This window comes from Mercenaria mercenaria, chromosome 5, assembly GCF_021730395.1.
Source record: "Mercenaria mercenaria strain notata chromosome 5, MADL_Memer_1, whole genome shotgun sequence".
NCBI classification, from domain to species: Eukaryota; Metazoa; Mollusca; class Bivalvia; order Venerida; family Veneridae; genus Mercenaria; species Mercenaria mercenaria.
In genome coordinates, this window is record NC_069365.1 from 11,751,602 (window position 1) to 11,766,623 (window position 15,022).

General features: G+C 34.8%; 1 protein-coding gene across 1 annotated transcript in view; it reads left to right on the plus strand.

Annotated features, from left to right (window-relative positions):
* The first annotated feature begins 8,323 nt into the window (after positions 1 to 8,323).
* Positions 8,324 to 15,022, plus strand: part of LOC128557247 (uncharacterized) — a 57,729-nt gene continuing 51,030 nt past the window's right edge. Inside the window, exon 1 of the mRNA XM_053544430.1 lies at positions 8,324 to 8,731. Coding sequence (XP_053400405.1) covers positions 8,644 to 8,731 — 88 coding nt within the window. The 5' untranslated portion in view covers positions 8,324 to 8,643. The remainder of the gene's footprint in view (positions 8,732 to 15,022) is intronic.

Sequence of the window (15,022 nt, forward strand, 5' to 3'; positions counted from 1 at the left end):
TAAAGATATTTCTTGTTTTGGTCATGAAATGTCTTTGTCAATCATATTCGCTGTAATTATGGAACGCGGGTACTGCATTGCATTGTAATGTATAAATATATGTGTTGACAAGTCTAGTACCGTGTATTTAATTATGTAATTGCAATTTAAAATTATCGTGTGCTAGTATATTAATATTAAAATAATAATGTTGTAAATTGGGCTTCAAAAGTAAGGGATTTATTACAAAGCGCAGGCTTTCATGAAGTATGGATATTTCCGTCTTCCATAGATATTAATATGTTTGTACCCGTCTTGCGCACTAGACTTATAGATATATATATATAAATAACTGGAGACAAGATATATGTTCAAGATCTTCTTTGTTTTTATATAAAGAATTAAAACAAGATTTTGAAATGTCAGAATATATTAGTAAAATGAATTGTCATAGTTTAATAAATATTTTAGCTAAATTACGTTTATCTTCACATCAGCTTTCTATTGAAACTGGTAGACATAGAAATATAGATAGAAACGATAGAAAATGCATACTTTGTCAAAGTAACGACCTTGAAGATGAATATCATTTTGTTTTAATATGTCCAATGTATGCCTTATTAAGAGCACAATATATTCCTAGATATTACTATAAACACCCAAGTATGTTAAAATTTATTCAATTGTTAAATTCTACAAATGTTAAAGTGTTGAATAAATTGGCTCTGTTTTGTAAAAAAGCCTTTAAGCTAAGATCAAATCATGTGAATTCATTGCAATAAATTATAATTATGTTCTTTTTACTTGCATTAGTTTATTGTCATTATTTGGTATTATTTATTACATTACTGCGTGCATGTATGATTTTATTTGTATATAACGATGAACTGTAAATGTTCAAGTTAGATATAATAAAATGTCTGTTCTGTTCTGTTCTGTTCTATATTGCATATTCTTTATATAACCCTTCTCCTAGAATTTCTTAAATCAGTTAAAGAAATGAAAGAATTTTCAAAATCGGCTTAGAAATGAGAAAGATATGAGCATTCAAATATTTGATCAAGCTGGCTGCCATTTTGTTTCCATGGCAACAAAAATGGTGGATTTATTAGATTTCTAGATACATGTTTCAGCTGTACTTACTTATTTTTGTAAAATAGTGTCTATTCTTTTTCCAGCAATAATGACTTAAATTGCCATGTTTTACATCTTACACTCCAGAAACGTGAAGTTATTCTATATAAAAGATTATTTGCTAAATAAAGATTTCAGAAGTGTGTAAATGACATCATAACATACTAAGATGGCTGCCTCCATGATAAGCCATTATTTAAAATTTCAAAATGCCATAATTAAATTGTGGTCCGATTTTGAAAATTCTTTCAGCATTATTAAAGGTTTAAAGATGGCTTTCGTATAAAATTAACTTACTGTCAGGCATTCCTTGCCCTTTAAGGTATTAGGCCCATAATAGAGTACCTCCTTTTTGAAGAGTATTCAATTCCTACCATAAACCTACTTTGACAGCAATTTTCAGGGGGGCGTAGGTTCAAGCCCTACTGGGATCAAATTTTTTTTCCTTGTTTTTCTTTTTTTCTAGTAAGTTTTTACTTCTTTCAAGACTTGTTATTGATTTATTGTACAAAAATGGAAAAAAAATCATTTGATATGCGATTTCTTGCTGTTAAAAGTGAATTTACCTCTAAAACAGAAGGGGTAGAGTTAGACATCTTTAAAAATACTGAGTTACATGCGGTAAAAGTTCTCTATTTTGCCTTCATTCTTTAGATTACATATTGTGGAAGAAATGTAGGTAGGTTTTACTTCTGCCCCAAGGTTATTTTTGAATGAAGTGAGCAAAATTCAAAACAGACCCGCAGGATTCGACCATAATTTTTCAATATTGGAGTTGGAATTTTGTCTGATTAAATCCGTTTACTCGAGGCACCCTAGAAAAAATGATATTGACAGTTTTTATTTTAAGTTTTATGATTGTTTACCAATAGTTTGATGTTTCTTTCATAAAAAATAATGGAATAATAAATTCTCTGTAAACGTTTTGGATAAAGGCCACCACTTTGAAATTTGTCTCTACTTGAGCTTTAGGAAATACCATAAATTACACAAAATTTATAAAAAACGGCACGGTAAAAGCTTTTAAAAATTTGCATATAAGTGCGAAGCACGGTCAACTGTAAGAATATACCAAGCAAATGCCATTTTTTAAACATTACTATTAGGGGCCTAATACCTTAATTCAATTTCATAGGAATGATCCGTACAAATCATAGCTGTGCATATATAACAGAGTGTATGTTGAATGACTTTGTTCTGAGTTATGACCCCTTGATTATCATTCATACATGTAAAGTCTATGAAGACATTTTTCTACACTTCATCTCCAAATACTTCTGCCCTGATTTCATTTATGCTGGAGTGAGTAGATGATGTCGCTGGTACATCCTGCTCAAATTATTTTTCCGAAGTAATGGGTACTTATTGAATAAAATATGCCCGGACTACTTTTTCTTGGTGTGATTTAACTTAAGTTGACACGTGCCGCTTGAATGATTTTTTAAGGTCCAGTAAATTCATTTAAAATAAAATTTGGCCCGAATGCCTTCATATACCATTTGCTGGATTTCAAGAGTAATGAGAAGCCTGTCGTAGAACGATTTTCCACTGATTTATGATCTTTTGAATTTTACACATAAAGTTTACATACCACCATTCATTATTTTCATAGTATTAATATATGTTTCGTTTAGTAAGTTTACATTATCTTCATCGTTTTATTTCTTTTATAAAAGGAGAGAAACATTTTTCCTAAAACATCCAGTTTTGAAATTGTTGTTAAAATGTCTCTCAAGAATAATTATAGATCCGCCCAGAGGTTCGGCAAGCATTATTATGTTTAAGAGAATTCCGAGCCTTTTTGTCAAGAGCCAAAGTATCTCCATGCATGTCTCGTGCATCACTTCAAATTGCTGCTGAAGAAACTTCTTAAAAGGGAACGATCCATCTTCCTCCGGCCATGTGGATTTCTCGTAAAACCAGTTGGTGGGCGACACCGTCGTATCATCAGGTGGAACATCTCTCGCAAATTCAAATGCTTCCTTTCTACTTGGTTCTCCTTCAACAACAGGGAAATAACCCCGATAAAGATTTGTGTTGTACGGATTCCACTGCTTCCTCATAATTTTATATAACTGGTAAAGCCGTCGCACCGTTGAACTTGTCCGATGACATGTTGATTTCTTCTGAAAACAATAATGATTACTAAGGTATGAATTTGTATAGAAATGGCAGACACGTACTTCCGTTTTTCATATGGATACATGAAACATTCACTTGAAACCTGACTAGTTCATGTCTTATCGTTATATACTTTATACCAGAAGAAGATTCAATAGATGCATTCCTGATTTATTTTGATATTTTAATTCAGTGGTTGTACGTTGATTATAACAAAACTCGTATTTTTGCTACATTTCAACCGACTAGAAATTGAGTAACATGTTAATATATATATAATTAATGAATAGATAAATGTTTCTATTGGTTGCTGTTAGAGACAGGCTGCTCTAAGGAACACATTTAATCATACATTTAACACGCTACATGTTAAAACATTATTAATGTTAGCCTCTACTAAAAATATTTGTTAAAAAAGAGGTAAAAGACAAAACTTACACACTTCGAAAATGTTAAGCTGATAGAAGATTTTATGCACTTTAAACTAATCGTTTGTAGATTGATAGATTTTGATAACATAAAATCAAAGTTATACTAACGTTAGCTTGGGCGATACGTTAGATATTAAGGTATTAGATCACTAATAGTAATGTTTACAAAATGGCCTTTGCTTGGTATATTCTGAAAGGTAACCGTGTTTTGCACTATTTTGCAATTTTTAAACAACTTTTACCGTGCCGTTTTTTATAAATTTTGTATAACTTATGGTATCTCCTCAAGCTCAAGTAGAGACAAATTTCAAAGTGATAGCCACTATCCAAAACATTTGCAGAGGACTCATTTTACCATTAATTTTAATAAAAGAAACATCAAACTAATGGTAAACAATTATAAAACCAAAAATAAAAATGTCAAAATCATTTTTTCTATGGTGCCTCAAGTAAACGGATTTAATGAGACAGAATTCATAATTCAACATTGAAAAAATAAGGTCGAATGCTGTGTTTCTGTTTTGAATTTTGCTTACTCCATTAAAAAATAACCTTAAGGCAGGCGTAAAACCTACCTAAATTTCTTCCACAATATATAATCTAAGAGTGAAAGCAAAATAGAGAACTTTCACCGTGCGTAACTCAATATTTTTAAAGATGTGTAACTCTACCCCATCTGTTTAAGTAGTAAATTCACTTTGAACACCAAGAAATCGCTTATAAGATTCATCTTTTTCCATTTTTGTACAATAAATCAATAATAAGTCTTGAAAGAAGTGAAAACTTACTAGAAAAAAAGGAAAATATGGGAAAAAAGAACCTAAGCCCACCCCCCCCCCCTCCCCAAGAATTGCAGTAAAAGTATGTTTCTGGTAGGAATTGAATACTCTTCAAAAAGGAGGTTCTCTATTAGTGATCTAATACCTTAATAGAAAGGTATGTTGTAAGCAAATTCATGAAACCATAGTTATAGGCGTAGTACGTCGCATGTTTCACTACTTACTGCTGTGGAAAGTACAATGAAGATGTCTCTTTTAAGTAGTATGAGCGCTATACTATAGTTTTATCAGGCGGAACATCCCTTGCAAATTTGAAAAGTCTTCGTTTAAATTGTCCTCGGATGGCTCAGTGGTCTATTAGTGGTTACATGCTTCGGTGAATTTGGCTCCATGTGTGGCTGTGTTTTGCACGAACGTGTTTACCATTAACGGGAGCTGTATATATCGACCAGATGAGTTTTAACTTGTCAAATAAAGTATGCCTCTCCATCTCTCCATGCGTGTATTGTTGATAAGACACTGTCTTGATAATTTATGATGATCAAGTGGAAAGTGTAACTCAATTTTCAACTTCGCCTAAATTTCACAGAGACAAACATGCTGACAAAAATTTATGATTAACAAGTAAAAAATGTCGCCTCTAGAATGTTAGCCAGATATTTGTATGATAAGACAAAGTGACTTAGTTTAAGACCTCAGATAACCCAGTTTTGATCCCGAACTTACCTCTATAATGACAAACATTCTGACAAAGTTTAATGGAATATCAAGTGGAAAATGTGGCTTTTAAAGCGTTAACAACGTTTTTCTATAACTTGATCTGGTGACGTAATTTCAGAACTCTGGTAACGTACTTTTAATCTTGACCTATGTTTCACTGAGACAAAAAAAAAAATCTGACTAAAATTCATGATCATCAAGTAGAAAATGTTGCCTCTGTAGTGGTAAAAGTTTTTGCGCGGTAACTGACACGTAATGTCAGGACGTCATTTCAACACAGCAATAACTTAGTGTTTCAGCATTAATTCTTTCATTATTTCAGCATTATTAAACCATTAAAAATCAGATCAGAGACAGGTTAATGAATTCGGTTCAATAGAATGAATATACAGATATCAATGTGGTTTCCCACAAAACTTTGCATGTGATCATGTTGGCGTCTGGCTAGAAAATGAGAAATTTCTCATCATGCAGCGATATATATAGCATTCTTAGAATGTATATATAGAGGAGGACTGTATCTTTTACTCCTCTGCCTATAGGATTACTCTAGAGTGACGTAGAACCGGGACATTTAAACACGGGATCAAATATATCACTGCATAATGAGAATTTTTCATTTTCTAGCCAGACGCCGACAAGAGCATATGCAAAGTTTGTGAGAAGACATTCAGGGTACGAGATTATATGTTACGTCATAAGAAAACGAAGCACGAGGATGAAAGTGGCGAACTGGATAAACAGCGGAAATGAATATCTCAAATTATAAATCGTAAACGGTTTTCCATATTCAGGCCCCGTTGACATTGACCTTTGATCGAGTAATCCCAAAAACAATAAGGGTCATCTACTTTGCAACCCCTATCATCCTAAGAAGTTTAAAAGTTCTAGCCCAAATGGTTCTCCAGTTATTGATCGTAAAGTAAGATTGACGGACGGATGGCCCCTGTGACCTTGAACTGTGATGGAGTGACCCCAAAAACTATAGAAGTCATTGACTCTATAAGTCCTATCACCCTATGAAGTTTGAAGGTTATGTGTCAAATTGTTCAAATTACTGATCAGAAATAGTTTTACACGTTCTGGTCTCTGTGACCTTGACCTTTAATAGAAAGACCCAAAATTCAACAAGAGTTATTTACTTTGCATGCCCAATCATCCTATGAAGTTTCAACATTCTGTGTCAAGTGGTTCTCAAGTTATTGATCGGAAATGATTTTCCATGTTCAGGTTCCTGTGACTTTGACCTCGGATGGAGTGACCCCAAAAACTATAGGAGTCGTTTACTCTATAGGCCCTACCATCCAATGAAGTTTTAAGATTCTAGGTCAAACAGTTTCCCTGTTATTGGTCGGAAATTAAGTGTGACAGACAGACGGACGGACGGACGGACGGACAACTTGGTATGTTCAATACTTTTTGAGTTATCCTACGGACAAGAATTGTGACGGACGGACGAACGGACAATGTGGCGAATATATGACCCCCCCCCCCCACTCCCACCACCACACACACACACACCCTACGTATCGGGGAGCATGAAATTTACACATTTATACATTTAGTAAATGATAAATCTTGTGTTTATATGCCTTTGAAAATCGTGTCAAATGATTATTAATTTTTATTCAAACGATATAATCATATTAGAACAGACTTCAATGTAGGAAGTACACGAAACAATTGAACATTGAAAGGTTACACCGTAATAGAAACTTCTACCCGAGTCGTGAAATCGTGAATTCATGAAGTTGAAATCGTGAATTCGTGAAGTGGAAATCGTGAATTCGTGAAGTGGAAATCGTGAAATCGTGAATTCGTGAAGTGGAAATCGTGAAATCGTGAATTCATGAAGTTGAAATCGTGAATTCGTGAAGTGGAAATCGTGAATTCATGAAGTTGAAATCGTGAAATCGTGAATTCATGAAGTGGAAATCGTGAAATCGTGAATTCGTGAAGTGGAAATCGTGAATTCGTGAAGTTGAAATCGTGAAATCGTGAATTCGTGAAGTGGAAATCGTGAATTCATGAAGTTGAAATCGTGAATTCGTGAAGTGGAAATCGTGAATTCATGAAGTTGAAATCGTGAAATCGTGAATTCATGAAGTGGAAATCGTGAATTCGTGAAGTGGAAATCGTGAATTCGTGAAGTTGAAATCGTGAAATCGTGAATTCGTGAAGTGGAAATCGTGAATTCGTGAAGTTGAAATCGTGAATTCCTGAAGTGGAAATCGTGAATTCATGAAGTTGAAATCGTGAAATCGTGAATTCATGAAGTGGAAATCGTGAATTCGTGAAGTGGAAATCGTGAATTCGTGAAGTTGAAATCGTGAAATCGTGAATTCGTGAAGTTGAAATCGTGAAATCGTGAATTCCTGAAGTGGAAATCGTGAATTCATGAAGTTGAAATCGTGAAATCGTGAATTCGTGAAGTGGAAATCGTGAATTCGTGAAGTTGAAATCGTGAAATCGTGAATTCATGAAGTGGAAATCGTGAATTCGTGAAGTGGAAATCGTCAATTCATGATGTTGAAATCGTGAAATGGTGAATTCATGAAGTGGAAATCGTGAAATCGTGAATTCGTGAAGTGGAAATCGTGAATTCGTGAAGTTGAAATCGTGAAATCGTGAATTCGTGAAGTGGAAATCGTGAATTCGTGAAGTTGAAATCGTGAAATAGTGAAGTGGAAATCGTGAATTCATGAAGTGGAAATCGTGAAATCGTGAATTCAAGAAGTGGAAATCGTGAATTCAGGAAGCAGAAATCGTGAAATCGTGAATTCATGAAGTGGAAATCGTGAAATCAAGAAATCGTGAAATCATGAAATCGTGAAGTTTTTTCGTGAAATCGTGAATTCGTGAATTCATGAAGTGGAAATCGTGAAATCGTGAATTCATGAAGTGGAAATCGTGAAATCAGGAAGCAGAAATCGTGAAATAATGAAGTTGAAATGTCACCACGGGTCTTTCGTAATTCCGTGCAAAAATTGTTCTTCCTAACATTGTATAGAAATGTGTTTTGTGAAATAAATAGAATTGCAATTATTCCGTATTTTTCCGGCATCCAGTCTTCATTCTTTTATACTAATATGGTGCTATTTTTGTGAATTGCAAGGGTGATTTTCTCTTATATCACAAGCATTCGGCTTATGTTTAATACCAGTGTAGAAATCTATCGTTTCGTGTCACCCGAACCAAACATACCGGTAAACATATCGATCGCAATAACTGATTATTAACTTCCTTGTTGGTTACGTAGAAAGTTATATTATTTCACTGAAATAGGAAACGACTGCCAATAATTTCTGTAAATATGTATATATATTTGCATATCAGTTAAGAAGAAATATATAAATGACATTTGGTTTATGAAAATGGAGAACTCGTATACTAGTAAATGATTATTTTTAAAGATTTTAAAGTTTGACGATATTTCTTCATTGCAGTCTACTTTCGTTTTGTGATAGGAAATCTTAATTATGAGCTTAAAAACAACAACGCGATCAGACAGAGCACAAGTAGATACAGGAAACACTGGCATGGTGGATAATTTTGGCAACAACAAAGGTATGTTTTAATTTATTCCAAAAGGAGATAAAACAAATTTTCATAGAATATATCTGTTTCCACTTGGAATTAATTTCATGTAGGTTTTAAATAATAACTAAACTCGCAATTTTTAAAAATAATGTAATCATTTTTCAAGTTTTACATTCTTATAAAACAAGAGTAACATCAACATAAATGTGTATTGATGATAAATACACAGTTACAGTTGATGCATGGTATAACATTCTTAGAGGAAACCAAGAGTCTAATCTAAGATTCGTATCCAGGCCCTACTACCGCTTGGTGCGGCAATTTTCGCTTTACATTAACATGATACGATACATAAATAGGTAAAAACAGATAAAAACTGCGCTGTTATATAACCAGCACATTCCCCTCTCTACTTCTGGCCTAACATAAGACTATTTTGTTTATTGTGCATGGCATTAGTAAAATGATAAGTGTTACAGACTTTTAGTTAAATAAAGATGACCTTGGTAACTATATTTAAGTGACATAAAAAGAACCTTTAAGATACATGTATGTCTTTATTGGATTCGGAAACGCACTGTAAGGTCAAAACTGTAATAAAACAATGCTTGGGAAAGCTAAAAATGGTACTTTATGAGCAACTGGTCATTATTCAAAAGTTAGAATAACCTAAACATGTTTAGTTTTGAAATTACCCAGCGGCCATAATATTTATGATAACGCACTCTTCTCTGTCCTTTAACTATTCCATCTGACATACACTCGTGAAAAAAGAAGTTCATTATCAAAATACTTTATCTATATTTCAAACCAGAATAGCACTGTACATCTAAAACTTATAACTCTGCTTAGAGTGGCAATGTACTGTTTTATAAATTCATATTTTAATTAATTATGATGTTTTATGTTGTATCATATGTATGTACATTGATGAGACGTAAATAAACAATAAAACCTAATCTAAAAAGAAGATAAATTTACAAAAACATCACGGTTATCTGACTACCAACTAGCTGTAATTTAGTAGATGATTTTGCTGGCTTAGTATCATATCAGTCAGTCACCACATTATTTCGTTATAAACTTTGTATCATATCAGTCAGTCACCACATTATTTCGTGATAAACTTTGTATCATATCAGTCAGTCACCACACTATTTCGTGATAAACTTTGTATCATATCAGTCAGTCACCACACTAATCCATGATAAACTTTGTATCATATCAGTCAGTCACCACACTATTTCGTGATAAACTTTGTATCGTATCAGTCAGTCACCACACTATTTCGTGATAAACTTTGTATCATATCAGTCAGTCACCACACTAATCCGTCATAAACTTTGTATCATATCAGTCAGTCACCACATTATTTCGTGATAAACTTTGTATCCTATCAGTCAGTCACCACATTATTTCGTGATAAACTTTGTATCATATCAGTCAGTCACCACACTAATCCGTCATAAACTTTGTTTGTTTGTTTTGGGTTTAACGCCGTTTTTCAACAGTATTTCAGTCATGTAACGGCGGGCAGTTAACCTAATCAGTGTTCCTGGATTCTGTACCAGTACAAACCTGTTCTCCGCAAGTAACTGCCAACTTCCCCACATGAATTATCAGAGGTGGAGGACTAATGATTTCAGACATAATGTCGTTTATCAAATAGTCACGGAGAACATACGCCTCGCCCGAGGATCGAACTCGCGACCCCGCGATCCGTAGACCAACGCTCTTACCTACTGAGCTAAGCGGGCGGGCTCATAAACTGTGTATCATATCAGTCAGTCACCACACTATTCCGTGATAAACTTTGTATCATATCAGTCAATCACCACACTAATCCGTGATAAACTTCCAACTAACTGCTTCACGGACTCACACATCGTTGGCAAGACTTTTCCTTTTTTTCATGAAAATTGAAAGTTTTATTTTATACCTGGGAACTAACACATCTATAACGAAAAAGTATGTATCTTTTTTAATGTAAATTTAGATTCAAAATACGTCACATACTCATTGCAGTAGCCACAGTTACATGCTTCGTATATGTAATAAGATAAGTCATATCTGACTTAAGAACTATGCTATTTTGAAATTATGAATTAGGTGGGTGGGGTACATGATATTATTTCTCAGGGATTTCGAAGTTACTGTAAAACAAGCTTTTTTTTCCAATGTGACAATACAGTAAAACCATGAAGTGCTGAACTTTTACTTTAATTAAAAGACTTAAAGTGGGAAAAGTTATCAGTATGTTCATGTCACAATTTTCGTAGCAAGTATTCTATGTCATCATATATAACTGCGAAAAACTGTAACATACATAATAAAGCTGAATTGTCCGTGTAAATGAGCTAAAAGCTATTTTTTCTATTTCCATTTATTACTTTTTTAAAAAACACATTACAATTTACCAGGTGTCGGCAAAATTTGTCATTTTTGTGCGCATGCCTTTACACATTAAAGAAGTCCGAACTATAGGTATGGTGTGCGAGTAGGGCCTGAGCGCTTACGTAGTGCGCATTTACAGGGATTGTACTGCTCAGACAGACATATATAATAGGGATGGGAACGGATACTGAAATCAATATTCGAATATTCGGTTTGCCTTATTCGAATATCCGGTTTGTTTTAATGGAAGCTTTTAAATTCTTATTAAGTGATTAGCATAAACACAATGCATTCTTTTGTTTAAAGGGTGAATCAGCGTACGTAAATGTTTGTTTCGGTTAACCCAACCCTAAACCCGCCGACCCTAGCGTTTTATTTCACGATTCTGTCAGTATAATGATAAACATATTTACCTAATTCTGTGTTTTAGCTTCCGAATGATACAAAAAAAAAAACAAATCGATTATAAGTTAGACTGTTTAATCTTAAAATGGCAGGTCGTCCCATTTAAGCACGTGTCGCGCTGTAGTTTTACCGCCGCCATTTTGAAAGTTTTCAGTCGTCGTGTACGAAAATTGCAAAGCATAATTAGCTGGGGTTATCGTTACGGATTATATAATTGTAATATTATGTCTTGACGTTACACTTAAACAAACAAGCACCCTTTTGCATATTCATTTATAATATGAATTAAGGCACCGCCTAGCATGGGGATTTATCTTTTATATATCCACTTACAAAGACATATTCAACACTCAAAAGAAAGTGAAACTTCGCTCTTAACAGTGAAGTTTACATAATTTTAGTGTTATCATACCTCTAACAGCAAATATCATACCTTGCAAAATTCACGGGGATCCGTGACGATGACGTTAATCACCGCGTTCTCGCACTGGCTCTAGGTTTTTGTTTGTTTGTTTGCACTCCACGCAAAAACTTGACGGCCTTCACACTTTCTTACTGTTTTAAAAGTGTTTTTCAGTTGCATGTACAGTTTTCATTACGAACAAGAAGTAAAAGAATCATGTTGGCACGGTTAACGAATTTGTGTGACTGATTCGGGTGCTCGGATGTTCATGCAGACAACCAGTCTGCGGTGTGTAGGTTACATTCTACCAATTCAATTCCTTATTTATTTCATATTAATAACAAAACATTCAGACCTCATTTTCAGCACTTTAGAGCATTTCAATGATATGAAAACCATATATGGTCATTTAGTATAACATGTCTTCTTATCAAAAATAGAAAAATATTGACATGTTATGTTGTATATAAGAAAAATAATCTGTTCTGAGAAACATCACCCTCTAAAAATGCCCCCATGAAAACAGCCGTTTAGCAATTACGCGTAGTTAGACATTTTTCGCAAAGAATAAAACTTATTCCAGGAAATTCACAATGAAAATGGTCTAGATCTTTTCTCAATACAATAAGCAATACAAATAAGCCAAAAATTTAACTGTCACCTCCTCATGTCACTCATTAAACCAGATTTCATCCATAGTATGGAACTACATTTTGGACAACTTCACATGTAACACTGAGTAGTCACTTCCGGTTTGGTGTAATCCGTCCTGTACATAAACCGGAACCGGAAAACATCCAAAATATTGCCTCAAGACGAATAACTATATACGGACGTTACCGTCTCGGGGATTTTCACCCTCGGCGCTTTGCGCCGTGGATAAATCCCCCATAAAAATATAAACAGACAAACAAACAAAAACGGGAACAATGTATATTTTGTTTGGTTGAGAGTAACACCGAAACGACACAATGAACTTTTCCCAGGTTTTGTTGATGGGTAAAGATCTAGACATTTTTGGGGGCTCAGACTAGTATGATCAATTAAATATGGCGGACAGTGTAGACGCGTAAAAATTTGCTCAAGTGTTTTATCAAATTTTATAAAAGTTTTACTAACGGATCGTAGGAATGGATGGTGGATATATGTGCTGGACTATCTAAGCTTAGTATTAGGAATATTATTAGGATAAATCGATGTGAAAATGACTTTAAACCCAAATTCTTCAGTACCTGTTTCAAACAAATTTGAAATTCTGAACGCGCGGGAAATGGAGGAACGGATGGATCAGATAGAAAATCGAACTATGTGTGCATCAAGAGAGGCTTTTGTAACAGGGTCAGTGGATGAAAAAATAATTCATTTGTTCGATGAATTGAGGCTGGTAAGGCACGAGCAAGAGACAAGTAATAAAGGTATGCAAAATTTCCAAAATGCCTTGGGACAGGTGAGCGAGAAAATATAACATGTTGTTAATGTGACAAATAGTCAAACATCAATGATGCGTGCACTTGCATATAAATCAATCGATATAGAGGCAAGATCAAGAAGGAACAATTTAATATTTAGGGGCTTTGCAGAAAACAAAAGTGAAGACTGTAAGAGACTTACTGGAGAATTTCTAGAAAACAGACTAGATATTGATTACAGAGATATATACATGTCCCGCGCGCACAGACTAGGAGCACGCAAAATGGGCACCAACTCATACAATCATACAAACTGACAATTATTGTCAATTTTAGAGATTTTGGGGATGTCGAATACATCATGAGTAGGGTGAATAGACTGAAAGACGTTCCTGGCATCTCCATTGACTTCGATTTCCCAAAAGAAATCCAGGAAGCAAGGACAAGACTTTGGCCCAAATTTAAGCAACATAGAGCGCTGTACCCGAACTCAAGAGTAAAAATTGTTTACCCTGCAAAGTTGATAGTTGACGGTCGACTAGTGTATAATGAATTACCGGAATGGGATTAATACGTTAATTCGAACAGACTGCAAACCATAAATTACATAGGGGATCCGCCTGACATGAATCCAGCGTTAAGCCACAAGCGCCAGTTCAAAATCCAGGACAACTCCCATTGTTTCACGCACAGGCAGTACATATCGGAAATGGAATTCAACTACCTATGATACCACAGGTAGTGTCAAATGGAATTAATCCTGTGCGACCAGAAATAAACCAGGCCAGTGGAGGTTATACAAATCTTTACCAGAGTCAAGTTAATCCTCAAATACATCAGGTAAATGGATTACCAAATACAGCTATATAGGTGTTTTACAGAATTCTATGATAAACAATATTCTTGTCAGAGTGCAACGTTTCCCCAATCTGACGTGCATACTAATTACCCACCACTAAATCAAAGAGACTTATTCACGAACAATATACCCCTACAGAATAGTGCTGACCCTCAGGAGTGTTCATCGTTCACTAAAACCTCGGGTCTAAATCAGCAAGTTACTAACAGTTCACCCCCGTTATATAGTGCTGCCGCCCCTGAATTTTTAGCACCAGTGATGTGTATGCCGGACGCGTCTCGCAACAATGATCCAGTAATTTACCCCAACAGGACTCCACAATGGAAACACTGCCTCCTCAAAAAACTGCAAGTTTGAACTTACCTCCCCAAGAAAATGTGACAGTATCAATAGCGCCAGGTGTATCTGTATCATTGCACAATGAGAGTCATATAGATTCTGCATCCGTATTAGGACAGAGAAATCTCAGTAATTCTGTAGATGAAACATTAGTGATTCAATGTGAAAAAAAACAATATTAGTCACTGGTAATATTGAAACGCCTACCTCAGGTGCAGAAAAGATTAATCCAGAATCATCCGAAGAATCTGCACATGTCACAATATCGAATGGATTAAATGCACCAAACAGTCAACGGTCTATTTTTAGATCTAATGCTCCAGTGAATATTCCCACACACAGACAGACGGTAATCAAAATATGGGTTTTGCTGATGTTTCTCGTGCGTGTGACCGCAGTATTAGACGCACAAATACATCAAAACCATACGGGCGTAGTGTGTCATCAAGTAGAGAACGGATTTCCCCAGGATCTATAAATAGACACCGACCCGATATCGGTGACCGCGA